This window comes from Falco naumanni (genome assembly GCF_017639655.2).
Source record: "Falco naumanni isolate bFalNau1 chromosome 23 unlocalized genomic scaffold, bFalNau1.pat SUPER_23_unloc_2, whole genome shotgun sequence".
NCBI lineage: Eukaryota > Metazoa > Chordata > Aves > Falconiformes > Falconidae > Falco > Falco naumanni.
In genome coordinates this window covers 68911-89237 of record NW_024427352.1, presented here as the reverse complement: position 1 = coordinate 89237, position 20327 = coordinate 68911, and the positions used below count along the sequence as shown (strand labels likewise).

General features: G+C 45.9%; 1 protein-coding gene across 1 annotated transcript; it reads right to left on the bottom strand.

Moving 5' to 3' along the window:
* Positions 1 to 9: 9 nt before the first annotated feature.
* LOC121081960 (ras and Rab interactor 2-like) lies at positions 10 to 16853 on the bottom strand. The gene is given in 6 exon segments (XM_040581295.1): positions 10 to 447; positions 4778 to 4941; positions 7034 to 7165; positions 9256 to 9348; positions 9351 to 9548; positions 16748 to 16853. Coding segments are annotated over 6 exon segments (1011 nt in total). The 3' UTR covers positions 10 to 129.
* Between the last annotated feature and the right edge of the window lie 3474 nt (positions 16854 to 20327).

Sequence of the window (20327 nt, the reverse complement as noted above, 5' to 3'; positions counted from 1 at the left end):
TGTTGTATGCAATGCACATGTTTAACTAGGTATTTATGGTTTAAGACTTGTTTTAGCTCCTAAGGCAGGCAGCCAGCAAAGATGTTTTCAAGAGTTAACAAGGAACAGAAATTAAAGGAGTTGCTGGTTTTAAGAAGCTGACTCATCATTGTTTTGAAAAATGGCACCATATGGATCACTGTTAATGCGCTTGTAGACAAAGCGAAAGACCTTGGGTTGCGGGCAGCTGTGCAGCTGTGTCTTAATCTTCTGAGGGTAGGTATCTTCTGTCAGTTGCTGCCGGGTGTCATCAACAAAAAGAAACAGGCTATAGTCTTCTGGATTGTCCACTCTAAACTTTTCAGCACAAAGCTGACATACATCTGCGGTAGTGATGTAGGGTCTTACTAGTAAGGTCTTTCCTGTACATGCACTGTTAACTTCCTGGAATGCAACACGAAGGTAGTTCTGTAGAATGAGAAAACAGACATCAGAAACAAAACCTCCAAACCTCATCCTCTGAAAACAGGAAGCTCAGCAACAAACAGCAATCCTCTCTATGTTCTAGTTGTGAAACGCACACCAGTGATTCCTGTACATTACAGCCACCTTGTGAATTGACGTTGGTGATAAGACTGTGGCAGGCATAACAAATTCATAAGTTGACATCCTCCTTTCCTTGGCTCACATTCTGACCCTGCAATTACAAACGAACAGATAGCAGTCTTAAAGCCCCATTGAAAACATCAGTGGTTTTAACGGGACTGGGTGTTTGGCCTTACTAGGAAACTAAATGCTGTGAAGCAAAATAAACATCAGAGGCTGTAGGACAAGGCCTCAAGAACAAGAGTCCAAGTACTGTTAGCCTGATGAATAAGACTTGTAGGGCACAAGCCCTGGGAACCAAGGAACAAGCTAACTGCAGACCCCTGAGCTGTTACAGCTGAGGAGGCAGCCAGGCGGACAGAGAAACAGGTAGCCGGATAAGGGAACGGATGGCGCCGATATGTAACTTTGTTAATCAAGAAAGCCGCCTAGAAAGAAACCCCCTAATCTTAGAATAGGAATTGTTGCTATAAGGTAAACTAATCGGTTCCTATTGTTTAAACGGTGTGTCTTAAATGTCAACCAATCAGTGTGTAATATGTAGAAGGTAGAGACGTATATAATTGTAAGAAAATCACTAATAAACTGACATCTTGCTTGCATCAAGCTGTGTCCCGTCTCCTCATTCGCCGCAAATTGGTGACCCTGACGTGATCCAGTGAAGGATCCGACGTGGAGGGGCTCTTGAATCACCTGAGCGACTTGCAGCGAATCCCACAGAACTTTGAATGATCTGCTGAAAGGAAGCAGGACCCAGCCAGAAATCCCTCCGGAGTTGAGAGGTGAGCTGTGGGAAATCCGTAATGGGGAATCAGGCTTCGTCCCCAGAAAGAGACGTTTATGAGCTTATGAAAGGTCTCCCTAACAAACATGAGAAAAGTATTTCTGGGCATGACCTTAAAGCAATGCTCAAGTGGGTGCAAGTAGATATGCCCGCAGTGACTGCATCTACAATTTTTACACGGGAACTTCGGGACGACACAGGGGTGAAATTGTGGGATTCTGCGACAAAAGGCAATACTGAGTCCCACCATCTGCTCTCTTCATGGAGAGTTATTTTTGAAACTATGAAAGCACAAGAAGAAAAGGCAGAGGAAGGAGAGGAAGAGGAGTCGCATGCTCTTTACCAGCCTCTAAGTCACAGTGCTCTAAACCCCTGGGTGTCAATGCAGTTGAGTATCCGTCAGAGGAAGATCCCCTTGACCCAGGACTGACAGACCCTGAAAAAGGACCTGATTTATACTCTCCTGATCCACGCGATCTGTGGGCAAAAATAAAGAAACAAGCTTTAAGGGAGGTGGATTTAGAAATGGCTAAGACTATAGTTGCTCCGGTCTTGTACACTCAGGGTCGGGCAGGGGGACCACGATGGGAGGCTCTTTCTTTTTCGGTTGTTAAGGAACTGCGCCGCAAGAGGCAGCATGCCCAAGAGATGATGCTGCAACTGCTGGTCAATACTATTGAAGAGAAGCTTCACGCAATATGTTCATCATAAGGAAAAAGAAAAAAACCCAACCCTCTGCCAGCAACACACAAGGGTGTTGATCCACAGGTTGCTGCACGATAAACCATTCACACTCTTTATGCTGCAGCATGCAAAAGGCAATCCATTTTCATGCAGGACATTTCCATCACATTAACCGATGGCAACTTAGTGTCTGAGCCTGATGTAACCAAATTTCATCTAACAGGCTTAGAGGGAGGCAGAAAGAAAATTTACTCTGCAACATTAAAGTAAATCCGTATGATCACGAGGCAAAAGCTGGATCTTTTTTCTCTGCTGAAATTCACACATGTGCACAACTGATAACATAGATTAATTCTAAACAAGCCCTACAAGCAAACGCAGTTCTACCTTTCAAAAAGTATTTAAAAAGTAAAATAAAAAGCAACTGGAAAAAAACACACCCAACCACAAAACACTTTTGGACACATGAGCAAAGCAGCCTGCCATCACGTGCTTTTTTGCAAAAAACTAACTGCAATTAGAAACTAAAAGCAGTAAAATGAAAGGAGATGGAAAAAATGACAGTAAGAAAGACCTGTTTATTTACTGAGCTGATACTTACGTTTGTACGCTGAATAAATTAAGCATGCTAAATCACAATGGCAAAAATTCACGTTTCCTAAGAACAAGCTGTTAAAAGCTAAGACTGAGAAGAATGCTCATATGACTTCAGTTCCAAAGAGCACTCTGGATTTTTAATAAACTTTTGATAGCTTGCAGACTGAAACACTGGAACTTTGCAACAGCTTTTAAACCATTAGGACTGAGCAGAACTAATCCATTTTTGTTAGCCGGTGTGAAGAAAAAATAAATTAAAAAAATCAAATCAGCTCTAAATAAGGCAAAGCACACTACAGTTTCAATTTCTAAAGTAGCCTAACACACAGAAGACCTGTTTTTCGATGCTTCTAGATGGACAGGATTGCTTCAAGGAGAGGCTGAGGTTTGTGCAAATGCCTGTAACTCATATAGTAAGTATCAAAATTCTTTATGCAGTATCAGCAAGTTGTATTTCATCATCATCAAAATACCGGATTTTTTGCTTTTCCATCCTTTTGAAGGAGGGAGGATGAAGGCCTTTCCAGGACCCAAAAGCTGGTGGTAAGGCTGTGAGACAGCACCACAGACATGTAGTGACCACATCCTGGTTCAATGTGGGAAAGATGAGTTGAGCTGAAGCTGTGTTACACATACCTTGTAGGGAAGGTGCTTCATGTCAGGACTGCAGATGTGGAGAAGGGAGATGGAAAACTGGCATTCTGGGCAGGCAGCAAAGCGCTTGAATTTGTGCCAAGCATAGCCTGGAAGCGGAGCGACCTTACTGATTTGAGGCTCTCTTTCAAAGAGTCAAAGGAGCAGCCCTGGACACACCTGGTGCCAGCTCTTCCCGTGCTCCCCTGCATCTTCCAGCATCCAGCACGGCGTCCAGCTGTACAGGTAGCTTGGCTGAAGTTCAGTTGCTGAGGAAGAGAAGGTGAAACTGAATACAAGATCCTGCTGAAAAAAATCTTCTGTCATTTAGTCATCCAGCAGAAATACAAAGGTGATTAATTTTCCTATTAAGCGTAATATTTTGCTAGAAAGAACAAAGACTCAAGCTACTTGAATGTGACACCTAACTACAGGTAAGCAGAAGATAAAATGGATCCCAGTAAGATGGACTAGCTTTGTGCGCTTGCCACAGTTTGGAATTTCTGTTTGTCAGTTCTCCTGTTCCTAAGAGAGGCATATTGTGGGAGACTGCTGCTTTTCCCAGCTCCTTCCTGTTCAGTGATGTGCTGTGGTTGTTTGCATGGACACTGATAAAGCAGAAGGAGCCGCAAGTGAAAGGTTTAATTACCTCCTGATGACCCCATACCTTCATTTATCAAGCTCTTAGCTACATCATAACTTATTGACGGTTGTTGTTAGCCTCTCCAGCAGCTTTGCACTGTGGTATGGACTGTAAACAACCAGACACAAAGGAGTAAATCCTTTCTTCTCGATTCCAACATCCTCCTTGCTTCAGTTCGCAAACTGATGCATCTGGACAGACAGCAGCACGCCTATCTACGTAACAATCTTTTCCTATATGAAAGGCATGCAGACTTGGTTTTAAAAGATAAAGTAATCCCGACTGTTTTGTTATTCTTCAGTTGGAGTTACTGCCCTACTCTGAAAGAGCAGTAAGAAATGGGAGGGGGGAGAAAAGAAAACCACAAAACAAACTACAAACATGAAGACATCCACAATATAGAACTCTACTCCTTGCTTAAACTTTCAAATTGTAGGCAAGCTTTTCTGCCAAATCTCCTCTCTATCACCCACGGTAAGCCACCAGTCGCGACTGGGGAGTTGTGATGATTTATACCACTGGAAATCTGGGTTTGTTCTTTTTAACAGCAAAGCGTACAAAGAAGCTGAATCTAGAATACAATTTGGTCTGTCCTCGCTCTGCACGACTTAAATACAAAGGACAGTGGGAAAGCTCCATTATTTAGTGTTTCCTTTATACCATCATAACCACACTCTGTTATGAAGTGGAAAGACTTTGAAACAGAGGCAAATTTGCCAGCCATCTTCTCAGCACTGCTTCACACCACTTGTGGCCCCAAGGAAATCATTATGAATCATACTTCTCAAATGGAGATTTCCAACAAAACAACCATCCCCTGGGCTTTTTTTCTCTTCAGCCTAAAGCTCTACCTGAAAATCATCAACTGAAGGCATTGTTCTGTTAGTTGTCCTCCTCTTGTGCCGTTGCCGGAGAGTATCTCTAGCTTCTGAACTCAGCAGCTGGGCAGCCTGGTCTTCCTGGAAGTTCTTGATCAGCAAAAGTGCTCCATAAGCACTTGCCAAGGAATATCCTCCTGTGAAGGACAGCAGGGGAAGAACAATTCACAGTGGTTGCAAACACCACGCCAGTTCCAACGGGTCACAGTCAAAAGTACAAACGATTTCTGGGTTTGTTTTTTTTAATAAACAGACGCACACATACACGAAAGTCACTGCATTCTATGGCCAAAATATTTATACGTAAAGAAAAACAGCTTACTTGCCTGCAAAATACTGGACAGTGTGTTCTCAGCTGCTAAGAGCCATGCAGTGGTTGCCTGGGCTCCATATTATCAAAGTGGTGCAACAGTATCCATCTCTGGGTCCGCTAGCGCTGGGGGTGGCCGGTTATTTAAATGACCAGTGTCGCTCCTTTACTCCTGAGTGTTTTTACAAAGGTGGAACATGAGTTTTCTTCTAAACAGTTTCCAAACAGCGATTTGTTTTCTTCCTGAGCTTCAAGCGGGGATCAAACAAACACAGCTGTTTAAACGACATAAAAGACCATCTACCACTGTTCAGGAACTTAAAAGTGACCCCCTTAGTGGCAACAAAGCAATGACCGAGCGTGTGATTTGTACCTGGAAGCATCCCAAAGGTTTTGCTTTTGTTTTTAAAAGGCAGGCTGTGTTTGTTCACCTATGTCCAACACTACGTCCAACTAGTTCAGGAGGCAGCGTGTACAGCTCTCCAGACTTCACCTTTATTACATGAGTGGAGAACAAAGTACAGCCACAACAGAGTTGCCGATGTACAAAAGGAGCTGCAGGTCACAAAGGAAAAGGACTCTCAGCAGGAGGCAACAGTCCTCAGCAGCCAGGAGAAACAGAAGACAGGCTATCATATATTTCTCTTGCTCTTTAAGTAAACTATTTGAGTGGGAGCGTTCAATTAAGAGGCAGCACGGTCTATTTGTGGAGTCATTCAGAGATGCAGTCTATGCTCACAGTAGTGCTTTCTGTATTACCGACAGCATCCTCTCGCTTTCAGCTCTGTGATGAGTTCAATACGTGGAAGACACGCAAGACCCACCAGACAAACTGGAAAATACATTTACATTTGAACCGCACAACCCCAAAGCACTAAACAATTTTTCCTGCACCGTACAGTCTAACTAGTGCACAGACAGGGCCAGCCAATAGATGAATGACTTTTGCTACATTAAAAACGACACGACTTAACAGCCCAGTAAATATTTCTGCCTTTCAAGCGTGTTAATGATCTCCAGCTTCACATCTCAAGTATTTTCTGTCCTAAGATTCCTGAACAATGCACCCTGCACACAAAGCAGGGAACAGACTAGTACTGAACCAGAGGAAACCCGACACAGTTCTGTCATGCATATCGGCATGTAAAAGGATACAGCAATTTCAGCAACCCAAGAGATAGCAGAAATGGGACGTATACACATATACTTAACTCACAGCTGAGCTTGGTCACAAGAACCTTTGAAACTTCCTCATAAACTGATAGATTCTGGGGCCTACCAAGGGCTGGCAGAATACCTCTTTGTTAAAACCACCACCGTGAAAACAAAGGAGGGAGATTTCCTTGCCTCTAGCAGACTTCAGCCATTGTTCAAGAGTGCCTTAAGAAACATATTCCTAGGCCTCATAAAAATACTCTGTGAGAAGCAAGTATCGGGCATAAACCAGGATCATTAAGGGGGGCAACATTCTCAAAAGCACTCTCCCCAGAGGGGCAGAGAATTCCCCCAGAAGATTTTACAAAGCACCTAACCCGGGTCCCACTCCAGGTCTCACAACTCAATTGAATGCTGCAGACCCAGACATACTCTCGGGACATTTTCAGGCACAGAAGGATAACCACAGTTGGCACCTGCACAGCCTATGTTTGCTTGCTAAGTCAGGACGCCTCCTCCTTCTTGGCAGAAAACAACATACTCCCTCCTAAGACGTCGGTAGATTCCCAGGTCACTTGGGGCTGTAACTCTGCAAGCTAACCAGCCTTCTCTTATTTTAAGGTGGAAATAATTACGAGGTTCTCTTGTTACACTACCGCCATCACCGACTACATGACTCCGTCAAAAGGGTTTCTACTCAAACGAGGTGAGGAAGAATCCCCCTTTCCCCAGCCCTCCACTCAGTTCTAATAGCAGTTGATTACCTTCTCCATGCAGCAAAGATGGATCCAGCAATTCCACCATGTATTCAGTTTCAGTATCCAGCTCCAGCGTATCACCCTGGGCCAGCACATATGCCAACACAGGCAAGAAGTCATCAGCTCCATACAGCCTCCCTGGGTCAAAGAGAACACAGGCAGCGATAGACAAATCACACCCTTTTGCCAGTTTCGGTGTTTGAAAGGAAAGTGTTATTTTGCTGCCTTTACTGACCGGGTTTGTATTACTCTAGAGCCTCTCGTTACGGATGTGCAGCAAAGAGAACATCATCGGACACTTGGTGGGCAGCGTCCAGCTTCATCTTGTACTTCTAACGAGCACAAACTGGATGACGCAGACCTTGAAGCACGCAAGGGAATTTAAAGACTGGGCTCACCTTGGTGTCAGCTCAACTGGTGAACTCACACGAGGTAGCCATGCCAGTCTGGCCTGACCTCCACCCGCACTTCTGTCAGTGGCTAAAAGAAAATCAATGGGCATTTTCTTTATACATGCACGGACGACGTCCCCTTTCTGGAAGGATCCAGCCACAAGTATCAGTTCCTGAGTCCGAAACCCAGCAGAGAAGCCTGTATATAAAAGCCTATTAGATTTTACATGAAAACTCTGCACATTTCCTTGATGGATCATGGTTAAAAACACCAGTGAGCAAAGCCTCACGTAACTCCCAACTAGCTGGTGAAGCATCATCAGTAACAACAGCACGCAACACACAGAGGCTCTGCTGTACCTAGGTCTGTATGTGTTCCTCTTACCGCATTTAAACTTTCTCTTTAGAAAACGCTATGTGGCTAGATCTCTGGGTCTGGCCAAACTGTGCTCATTGCAGAAGCGGTGTGATGGTCACTTGAAACATCAAGATCGGGAGCCAGTTTAAACTATGGCGAAACTCCAGAGGACTGAAGGGCTGATATTGAAAGTCAGACCAGCTAAGACATACCCTCCAGGTATTACACTATTATACGGCTGAGATTACAGGACAAAGCAGGTACTGGAAACAGGTGCTGGCTCGATGCCACATTTTAAAACTTTACACGACAAAGCAAGACAACCCCAAGGAGCATTTGCTGCATCTTAGCCCAAGCCCCTCAGTACAATGGTTCACCAGAAGCCTCTCAGTACTTTTCTTTTGCATGTTGGGAATACCTTACTCAATGTGATAATACAGTATGGAGAAAAAACCAAAGTTTACATCACTTTGGGCAAAGATTCCTATATACATTTTAAAATGCAGGATTTTGCACAGAAATAAGCCAGGTCTAAGCTCCTGCCCAAATCTTGCCAAAGTGCCTGGGGGTCTTTTACAGCCTCAAGCTTTCACCATTCACCTCAAGTCTCAAAAGAAAGCAAGCATCCTGATCGGCACAGAGCCCAGCTGCAGATTCAGCGCTCGAAAGAAAACTGCCAACCACCTGCAGCAGCTTATACTTTCTTAAGAGAAAAAAATCTTCCACTACCACCAGCATTGCTTCACCTTAGCTCGTGACCTACCACGGCAGCGTATGATAAGATGTCAGGCAATAGAGCTGCACCTATGAATTCATGCTGTCCAGCACAGCGTTTTAACTGTGCCACTGACTAATCAAGCGGGTCTTAACTGGTCTGTGGTTCCATTTCACCATCTAGGTTTCAAGTCACTTTGGGACTCCTGCTACAGCGTAAAAATAGATGTTATTTCTCTTGCAAAAACACAAAGAAATTGTCCAAATGAGAACATTCAGAGGCACAGCAAACCCAAAACACTGGATCAGGGGCTGCTTTCCTCCAGCCATTAACACAGAGCCCTTGTAATTGTCATATTGCATACACACTGCTGAATTACTACAGCTAGATACTGGGTGCATCCTTTATTACGATTTCCAGGAAAATACTAATTTAGAACCAGTGTCAAATTCTAGGCTTACAGGACAGCCTTTCTGACAGCCAAATTCAAATGCCTACAGTCAAGCAAAGCTGGTGGTTGGGTTTTTTTTTTAAGCTGCTTCACAACTCTGCTTCACACTGAATTTGTAAGATGTGCTGCCAGATGCAGAGAGATCAGGAAGGAAGCAGAGAGGAAGAATCCCTCTCAAAAGGGCAAGGAGATGCTACAAGAGCTCCAGGAGGAGGAGACAAAGCTGCAGAATCAGGTGGTCTCATCTCCTCCACCAAAACACAACCCCAGGTTTAGAAAAACAATGACCTTGAACCACAAGAAGCACCATACCTGAGTTATTCTCCATAACAGTATAAATCAATTTGCAAACTCTCAGCAGCAGCATGACTTTCTTTTCAGGTGAATACATCTTCTGCGTGGTCACAGACTTTCAACATCCACATAGTCTGGTGTTGGAACAAACACGCCCGGTTCCTGAGGATTCCTCTGCCGCACCACCTGAAGGTTTTCCTTCAGTTGTTTCCAAAAACCATCTGCAGTATGAAACACTTTCAACATTGCTTCATTATGGCTCTTCAATGGCTTCAGAATGCACTTATGCATGGCCTTCTCCAGGACAACATCTGCAACGGGAAAACACAAGTTGAGCTGTCTTCCTCCTCTAGAGCAGAGCCAGTAGTAACAACCACTCCCAAGAGACACTGTAGAGCAAGACCTACTTGCTAAGGCTTAGTTATTACAGAAGCTGAGTCTCTAGATGTTTGTCAACAAGAAAATAAAAGGCAGAACAGAATCTGTATTCCATTTTCATTTCTGACAACGTGGGAAGTACAAAAAAAACCACAAAGGCAGACTACAGATTGTCACAACAACAAAAAAAAAAAAAAAAAAAAAAAAAAATAAACCCCAAAACAAAGCAGCAAGCAAGCAGCAGCTCCAGTTAACTTTTTCTTTTGTTGGCCAGAAGTGTCCCGGTTTTATTTTACTTTGAGCTTAGACTTTAATTCTGAAACTTGAAGCATAACACAGTCAAAACCCTAACTTTTGTCTGCTTTGGCATGAAAGCCCATCTTTTTTTGCATGGTTTCCATCAGAAACTATAACTCACCCAGGGTCTCCTAAAACTTGTCTCAGCTTTAAGATCTTTATGATGCTGGACAGATTACGGGCACTAAACTATAAATGAAAACCAAGCTGCGTTTATCCAGCTTCAGATTTCATCATGCAAGCTTATATACAGCTTTGTCATCAAGTCTGAAGTTCTTTGTTTGGCAATAGTGTGCACATGGCACAGTAACCTCTCAGTTATTTTTCTTTTATTCTTGTTTTACTCAAGGTTTTCTTTAACAGTCAGTCTCCATTTCCAAGGTACAGAACACATCAACAGAGAAAGCTCTTTGGTAAATATTTTCTTTGAAAACCTTTACTTTGTAAGTGAATTTTCTCTCCCACTCAGCCTCCCTATGACAACATAGCTTACATTAATAATTAGCTTATATCCATTATTTGTACTACAGTGAACCGCCACAAGCACAATAGAAACTAAGGACCCTTCAGCCTGGCCACAGCACAAACACCCTGGCGATGGGGCAGGACCAGAGCCCAGACTAGGCAGATGTATTAGGGGAGCACAGGGACCGAGAAGAGAAAGAGGAGAGGCCGTGTCACCACTAGATCACACATTTATACAGGCTAACAGTGGACATCCCTGCTGCTAGTGGCAACTCAGATGTTTCGTTAAACCTCATGCCCTTTCCAGGTTCTTTCCCTGTTCTTACATGTTTCTCCTAGACCAGTCTCTTTTTTTCTCCCCCTGGCCTGCCCTTTTTGGGGGTGTTTTTTTTTTTTAGAAATTGCAGGCTATTCCTAAGGCTTGGGATTTACACACACACACACTCCCCTCCAAATAAACATTACCTACTACTTTCGTTTTCTTGCTTTTGCTTTATGTTTTCATTTATTTTATCCTTGTGTTCAACCAATTTTCCTTTTGTGCCTTCAGACTGCTCTTTCTCATACAAACACACCCTTCACACACTCCTCACCTTACGGTGTCTTTGCTTCACATGTAGCATTTATTCTGTACTTGTCTGGCACACAATTCCCAAATGTCCAACCCTATTGGGAGCTCCCATCTCCCCTGTCCCAATTCTGCTGGGGCTTTGGTAGCTTCTCTTACTATTTTCCCCTTCCGAGATCCTGATGGAGGTGGCAAAGCCATGTCTGCTTCATTCCCAGACGCTTCAAACACATCTAGGTGCTCTCTCACGGAGCCTGCAAAAAGGCAGAAAGAGTGAATGTGAGGAGCAGCACTTGCCCTCTGATTTTCTATAGCCACCAGTAAAGGCATAACCAGTCTGACACATGGTCTTGATGGCCTGTCACACAGCGTGAAGGGCAGATCTAGCTTCCCACCAGACCAAAGCCACCAATTATACATAACAAGCGGCAACATTTCAGATGACTGATCTGGTAGAGCCACACAATCACCACTGACAGCACTACCAAACCCAGCCAGGAAAGCAGAAGCATCACCCTTCTGCACAGTGATAGAAACTGCCTCTCCCTGCTATCAGAGCCATCCTCAGGGCTCACAGGGCAGAAATATTTTTCCACCAAGAAAAATGCACAAATCTCACCCACTGGTATGTTAGCTAGCTGAATTTCTAGAGCAGGAGTCCTCAAACTACGGCCCGCAGGCCAGATACAGCCCCCCAGGGTCCTTAATCCGGCCCCCAGTATCTACAGACCCCCCCTGCCCCTGCCAGGGGTTGGGGGGGGAGGGGGCGGGGAAGGGAACCAAGCAACTGCAGATGACTGCCTGCCACTTCATCTGCATGCCGCCCCCCTGTTTAAAAAGTTTCAGGACCCCTGTTCTAGAGGGTACACATAGTTCCTTGATAGCTTCACTGATTTTTATTTTATTTTTTTTACAGTTCAGCTTGCTTCCTTTATTTATACTGCCTGTTCAGTTTTCTAAAAAAAGTGAAACCGTCAAATGCTTTGCTTGTAAGTGGAACATCTCTGCAGTTTGCATTCCAAGTGCCTATCTCATTTAAGTCAAAATTAAAGCAGTCTGTGCCACCAAGCACTGGATTAAAGAACTCTCTATGCCCACGTTAACTCCCACAGGCTTCCACTGGACATGACTAGTTAACATCAGACATCCTTCCCCTCAACAAAGCGGGGTCATCACCACATCTGGTCACAGAGGCTCAATAAACTGTAAAGAGTTCAGCACAGATCCCCAGAGCCCTTGGTCCAAAAACAAGGGAGCACCTAGCTTAGGATGGGACATCGGAAAACTCAGTACACTTCTCCGATCCTCTTTATAGGCTCCAGCCCGGCTGGTTCAGCTGCTGCCTGCAGCATCAGCACAGAGGGAGCTGCAGAAACCGTCCCTCCCCAGAGGCTATGGGAACTGGACGTGGCAGGCAGGGAAAACTCCTCCATAGAGCCCCAGTCCCTGGTCGGGGCCAGGCTTGTTACCTGTAGGCAAGAAGTAGAAGCCTCAAGCCTTCTGCCCTCAACCCTCGCTTAGTGCTGCTCCCACAGCTTCCCGTGCAGATGAGCGTCGCAGGAGGCGTTATTTCACATTGGCAGTTTGTCACGGGCTCCAAAAGCAGTGCCTGCAAATGGCTCCGAAATGTACTTGATCACACTCCACAGTTACTCTAAAAACTTAAATCTGAAGCAGCACAGAGAAACAGAGCAGATAACTCACATGGCTGTGCTCAAAGCTCTGAACAGGGTCTAAATCCTTATTGCTGAAGGCTGTTCCTAATGGTTTCTGTGCCGTTAAGGCAATCGGGTAAATAAAACCAGGACAGAACATTGAGTAAAGCATCCTTCAGTGCTGTCCAGTGACTCTGTTACAGCTAATAGGAATCAAATGAAATAAAGGACATAGCCTCTCTTTGGAATCGCAGCCGTAACTGCCTTGGCTCTGTAAGGGCAGACCGAGAGAGACTGTCATTTTAATGCAGCACGTTTGCACAGAACTAGAAAATGAGGAGGTGACTAAGACATGACAGTGTGTCTGAGGCGGTTGTTGTTCTAAAAAACAAAACAAAAAATCACAACCAAAAAAGCCCACCAAACCAAACAAAAAAACCCACCCCAAAACAACACACAGCCTTTTATTCTCCCTCGTGAATTCTTGGAATAGGCATAAGAACCACAGAGTTCTGCCCTCAAATTAAAAGTGGCAAATTCCAGCAAGTTGAAGCGGCCAACAACACAGCAAGATTGATAAACACTGGAATTATTTCTCAATGGTCAATAAACACCCCTACGTATCCTAATTAATAGAAAACCTATAGAAAAGTTTAGATTATTATGAAAGCCTGGAAGGACAGCATTTCTAGTAATCTGGGTCCTAGACCAATATTCAGTGTCAGAAGACACCTATAAGCTGTTTATCCTTTCTACTGAACTGCTGTTACTGCTGCCTTTCAGAGAAAGGTGTTTCTGGATCCGATCCCCCAAATCAATTCCCAGCTAGCAGTTTTCACTGATTAAATAAAAAAAAGTATAGGAGGGTCATCCCCCCCAGGCAAATGAGCATCTAAGTTCTGAACTGAGGACTGATTCGTTGCATATGAACATCTCTGTATACTCCCCAAATCCAAACTGGCAACAAAAATTCTTGTTTGCTTCGGCATATGCAAAGTGTTTTCAGCTGTCCTCCCAGGTTGCTTAATACTCTTCAAGCCAAAACAGACACTCTTCGGGTTTTGTGGGGGTGGGGGTTTTTTGTTTGTTTTGCTTTTTAACTGAACATCATTTGAGCTGAGCACCATGTAGTGTTCCTGAAGTGATACTTATCAATCATTAGCCTCTAGCCTCAAAATGGGAACAGGAAGTGATCTGATAAATGAATTGTAAAGGCAAACCAGCTCGTTTCGTCATGACTTGTGGATGCATCCGTATCCTGTGCTGACGTGCTATTTTGTTTTGCCACAAACCCCACAAGTCTGCATCTGGAAAGGACAACGTATTAGTCATCACCACTGTCCTTACACAGCCTCTTTACAGCCTCACTGCCTGAAACTGCAGGCGTGCTCTTGCCTTTTCCTGGCTTCAGTTTACCTGTTACCCACTACTGTTGCTCCACGGAGATTACCTGTCAAACTTCAGATTTACATACAAGCCCTGATCATCACCTACGACAGAAAAACCATCCATCCATAAAAGAAGGCTCAGTAAGAGACTGAACGAGCCTGGGAACCACCACAAAAAGGCACAGTCCTGTAAAGTAACGTTGCCTGGGAGGCTGAAAGCAGAAGGCTGCTTTAGAACACCACGGTGTGTGGTGTGTATGTGCAGAATACACGACTACGCTGCATTTGCTTTCTTATAGCTCTTCCTAATATCTTGCACATGTATAGACTGGCATGACTGATACAGATCTATTTCAAGACACCTCATGTCAGGATGGCCAGGTGTCCAGCTCTTGGTGGACACATGCCTCACCCCTTGTGCAGACAAGGGCATCTCCTCCAAAGAAGCAAGGCTCGAAAATCAAGACCTCACACAACCTATATGCCTTGATAATCTGCACAACCCTGAAAAGAAAGGTAGGACTGAGGCAGGTGATGGATAGGTGGTGGTGCCAGGAGCTAAACAACTAGGGAAGACAGGTCTCCGGGTAAACCTCCTCCCATTTTACCCGCCTAAAGCATGCCAATGAATGACAGAACTATCTGTGCTAGGTCTGGTTTGCTTTGTTCAGCTGTGGGTTAATTAAAACTCACGTTATGGCAGTGTGGTAAATACCTATCTTTTCTTAAAGAAGAGGTAATAAAGGACCATGGAATAAGTCACAAAGCAAATCAAAGGGATGCCTGGGAAAGGGAGAACCAAATCCTCTGCTCGGCACTTTTACCGCTTGTTTCTTACTTGCCCTATCTGCCTGCTCCTATAGCGAAAGGAGCAGTGGTGAGGGACACAGTGGTTGGCCTCGACTCAATATGAAAAGATACTAGGATGAACCACAGGGTAAGGGAATGGGACACCAAAACAAATGTACAAGCACCTAAAAAGTAACGCAGCACTAGAAAACAGTCACAATTTTTTTTTCCCAAGAGCCAGTAGTGTCATACCATTCTAATTCCTTTAAGAGGATAACTGGATCAGCGAAGTAGAGGGAAGTAGGGGATGGGCTGTATCCTAACCTTTTTAAAGCCTAAAACCCTATTCCATGCAAATGTCCTATAAGCAAACAAGGGAAATACTGTCATGCTGTAATTACCATAAGGTGGGTGGCTTGAACGGGTGTATAAAATACTGCACTTGGAGCCCAAGACAGGTATTTGCACAGGGGTCAGCCATGATGTCAGAGCAGAGACTTTACATACAAAATCTGCACATGACATCACAGCACGGGTGGAAGAAGGGCAGCCCCAGTCCTTCGCAGACCAGGTTTAATTAATAAGTGAGAAACGGGCCTAAAGCTAACGTGACAAAATCTCATGAGAACAAAAGTAAAACATTGCCTCTCAGCAAGAGGAATACAAAAGCAAAAGCGCTGCTCAAAGCAGCCTCCCCGGAGCAGCCGGCAGAGCGACTCAGCGGGGGACGGGCTGCGCCCCTGCACACCGCAGCTCTGCCCGCCCGCAGACCCCAGCCCCTGCCACAGGGCATGGCCTGCCGGCCAGGGACCAGCCCAGCCTCTCCAAGCCTCCTGCAACACCCAACGTTTAAGAATCCATTACAGATGAGACATACCGAAGCAAAGAACAGACAGTATTGTTTAGGCACCTTCCCACACAACCAGTTAATACCTTATGGCCAAATTACTGAAGCAGCCAGTCGTTTCTTGGGCTGGGCCCAGGCTTGGGCATTGAGACCGAAGCTGTTCGGGTGTCCACCCTGCCTGGTAGAACAGCGACAGTCGGCTTGATTCCCTTCTCTTCACAGAGAAGATGATGCAGTATTACCGTTAGATTGCAACACTACCAGAATCATTCCCGGTTTGTATTGAAGTACAACAGTAAGTGTTATGACACACAACATGTTAAAAAAGCAGAGGAGAGGTTTACGTATAGCCAAGGACCACTTACTCCAACTTGTAACTAAACTGATAAATCAACTGAAATATATTTACCAGGTAAGCATTAACACACACAAAGTAAACGCAGTAAGGTGATAGTTTAGGCTTAAAGTTCAAGTCAGTGGAGCTTTCCCTGGAAAGAGGCTCATTCCTCTAACCAGCTTGTTCCATTTGTCAGCCTACCAGGATTTAAAGATTGGGCAGCAAACTCAAAAACAGATAAGCCAGCATTGTAGCCAATTACAATTAATTTAATACAATGACTACTGCAAACAATTTAATCTAACACAGTCTGTTGCCTTTACAGGCACGCGGTGACCTGGCTCAGGAACGGCACGGCGGCCGACCCCTGGCCGCGCGGTCCATCAGCTCACAGACACCAATGTGGTGGATGGCAAATGGCGTTTATTGCTGAACGACGTGACACTATATAGCCTAGGTTTACAGTGTCACTTCCGTCTGCTTACATCATAAACTAAAAGCTGTTGGCTACCTGGAGGGGGGCCCTGTGTTTCCGTACAGCGCGAGATCTTCCGGCCGCCAGGCCCTACCTAGCAACAGATTTCTCATGAGAGTGTCCCTTGCAGAAAGGCACCTCATCAGAGACAGCTTAGGATTGGCATCTGCTTGTGGAGGGTGTTGGCTTATTTATGACACTTGATCATTCTTCACATTGGTTGCAGATTTGAAAAAGTGTTCAGCACCTGTGTGCGGCCTGTCCTCTAAGGCAAACAAGTGAGGATGGTGCAAAGGAGCTGCAGCACCCACCTGCAGAATTGAGGGGTGAAGTCTGAGGTAAGGAGAAGGGATGTGAGCCCCAGGGGACAATGAGAAAAAGGGTGGTCTTGGGGACATTCAGAGCAAGGTTGTCCATCCTGCGTCAGACCTCAAGGGACTGCGTTTCCTACCAGTCCAGACCTCCTCAGGAGAACCTCTGCATCATTATCACTTGGAGACTGCTGCTAGAACCTCCCCTCTAACCTAAAAAGTAGCAAAATATAACCTATGAAATAAAATATAATTATTTTCAGGTGCACTTTGAAATCCTCTCTCTTATCTACATGAATGGAACAGATTCAATTAGCTGCGCAGGTCTTGAAGACTTGAAGGAAATGACAAAAAGGCAAATACCTCGTTAGGGCATTGGGGGCTCCTGCCATGAACCTGAGCTACTGAGAGCAGACTGAACCAACCACTCTAGGAATGTAAGTCAGAAGCAACACTGAAAATACCTTCAAACATTGATGGGTCCCGCTGAGGGCCATCGCTGACAAAGCGTCCCCATGGACTCGTTAGAGTAGCTAATTAGAGGCCAGACCTGCAGGTAGGCAAAGGCTCTGTGTTGGTGGATGTAATGCTGCAAAACCCATATGGATTTTTTTATGAAGCAGAAAGGCCAAGCCCTGACCCCCAAGCTCTTGGAGGGCAGAACATAAGACCCTCCAAATGAAGTTCAGCTCCCAGTTGGGCCATTCAGCCTTGCTGCAGCCCTGGGCCATCCCCACCGCAAGTTGCCCTACACTGTCCATGTGGCACCTCTTTCCACTCTGGCGGTTGGACTCTTCCTTGCTTTCCTACCCAGCACTCACACCCTCATTTCTCTGCCTTTTCTGAAGTTTCTGCCCTCATCCCTGCTTGTTCCTTGAAACTCAAAGCCATGGGCTGATCCAGGCTCCCTCTGGGTGAACTCTGGCATCAGAGGGCAACCCACCAAGGGACATTTCTTTTTCCTCACATCCAATCTTACCCTTCCAAGCAGCACTTTGTGGAGGTTTTGTCTTCCTGCCGCTATCAGGAATCACTCCCTTATCTCTGACATCTCTGACACTCCCCTTCAAGCAGGTGCATGCTATCACTGTGGTGCCAGCTCACAGGAGCAGTGTGGGATAACCCTTCTGCAGGCAGGATCTGCACCACTTGCTGCACCACTCTCCCAACGCTGGAAACTCCGTGTTCCCGGCCTCGGAAGGGACGGCATACAGCTGACACGATTGTCTCTGTGTGTAGAGTTTGCTCTAACCAAGGCCATTTGAAATGACACTTTGTCTCAGAGTCCAAGTGTTTCTTACTGCAGCCATAACCGGCTGGGCTGCTGATGGCCAGTCCCCCAAGGAAACTGGACACTCCAGGGACCTCAAACTCACCTTCATGGCCACGTGCCTCCTACTGGCCTATGAGCTTCTCAGATGTAATGGGTGTCATAATGACAGCCCAGATCATCAGCCTTCTTGTGGCCTTGGTTACTCCTTGGTCAGCGGCTCCTGAACTGGAGAAGGCAGTGACAAAGAGATGCTCAGGAGTGGAAGAGATGGGCAACGACCCTGCAGGTGCCATGAAGGCTTTGCAGGAAGAAGTGTGAGGAACAGCCCCTATAGCTGTGCAAAATGGAATGGCATTAGATATGAAGCTGGCGTCTGAAGGCAGAGTCTGTGCTGTTCTTAATACCAGTTGTTGCATATACGTAGATCAAAGTGGGAGAACTTCTGCAGATACAAAAAAAGATTTGGAAACGTCCTAATATTTGTCATGACTCCCAGAAAGTCCACACCTTCTCTGGAATTCAAGACATTTGGAATATGCTGACGTCCTGCTTTCCTGATTTACAGCTATGGGTTAAGAAGTTCATCCCCAGATGCCTTTCTCCTCTTCCTCTATGATCACTCCAATCCATTCTACCGATGTAGCTTCTGCTTTAAGGTTCAGAGAGGAAAAGTTGGACTGTCTTTCATTAGCGTCTGTAATTTTCTCTATGGGCAACTCTTCAGTTGTGGCAATAGACCTCATGGGGATTTGCTTGAACTAACAATTATACAGCTGAGAAATGTATTTTTTATTTATTAATTTCTATCCCACTCCTGTTTACACCCCGTTCTCTAAGGAAAGCAGGCAATAATTACTGCCATGAATTTGCTATATTCAGCTGCAGAGTTGGATGAAGAAGTCTGATGTAAAGTGATGTAAGTGCCATGGGACTGAGGAGAGATATCACCGGGCTGGAGAGCTGAGGAGCAAGGCTGTCCACACAGTGTTTAACTCCAGGGATTAATTTTCCTACCTGTCTGCACCTCCTCAGGAGACACTGCATCAAGAGCAACTGGAAAAGCCTTCTATCATTTCTCCAAAGTGCGCATTACCTGCCTTTCTCTTTCACTGTACGGCTGAAACTTATCTCATTAAGTGTAGGAGCCAAACTTGAAGACCAGATGTCCCTGATGGAGGAGACACGGCTTGTCAGGGGGTTCTGCCTCGTCGTGAGCCCAGGGTATCTGCGGTGCTGTGGACTTCAGGTGTTCAGAGGAGACTGAAGAAACCTCTCAAGAACACCAAGTCAGAGGCAAAGCCCACAGCCCCTGGAAGCGTTAACGGGCCCCACTGAGGGCCATGACCGAGGAAGCCTCCCCATGGCCTTGTTAGAGCCCATCCTTGGAGGCTGTGAGGGCAGGAAGGCAAAGGCGCTGTGCAGGCAGCTCTGCTGCTGAGCAAAGCCTTGGCTTGCTTGATGAAGCAGAAAGGCCAAGCCGTGACCTGCAGCCTGTGGGGAGGTCGGTGCTGTCCCTCACAGAGGGCTCAGGGCCCTTCCTGGGGACCATGGAAGGTGGGCATCCAATGCCCAGTGAAGGACAGCAATGGCACAGCAACTTCCAGCTTCCCCATGGGGCTGCAAGGAGGCAACGATGCCCCCGTGCCGTGAGGACATCATGTCTTGTCATGGCCCTCAGAGGCAGAGACAGCTGCCACAGACAAGGGGACACAGACCTGGGTTCTGGGGGTGCCTTCCAGCCTTGCCAGCGCCGCCTGCCATCTCTATTTCAAGCTGTCCTGCATGGTTGGAGCCCTGCCCCTGTCTCCCTGCAGGCTGTAGGCACCATCTCGCTGCCCTGCCTTGCTCTCACCCCAACATTGCCATACCTTCGCTGAGGTACCTCCACTCTCACCGGCTGTTCCTTGAAACACAAACCATGGGCTGATCCAGGCTCCCTCTGGCTGAGCCCTCGCACCGCAGCAGGACCCCTGAAGTGACAGATCTTCCTGCTGAGGTCCAGTCTCTGCTTTCCAAGTTGAAACTTTGTGACATTTTTTCCTCTCTCCTGCTGTTTTCCCCTGCCCAGGAAAGGTTTACCATCTCAGAAAATACCCTTCCCGCAGGGAATGCAGCCAGGAAGCCTTTTCTTATGCTCTGCTCTCTCACCAGAGAGAAGGAATACTCACATGGTCTCCCAAACCACGTAACTGCTGCTGGCCTTTCAGCTTCTCCCTGGGACATGACCAAGCCATGTGCCTGCTGCTGTCCCATCATGTCCCCAGGTGCAATGGACGTGACAACCCCTATCCCAGCCCTTCTCCTGGA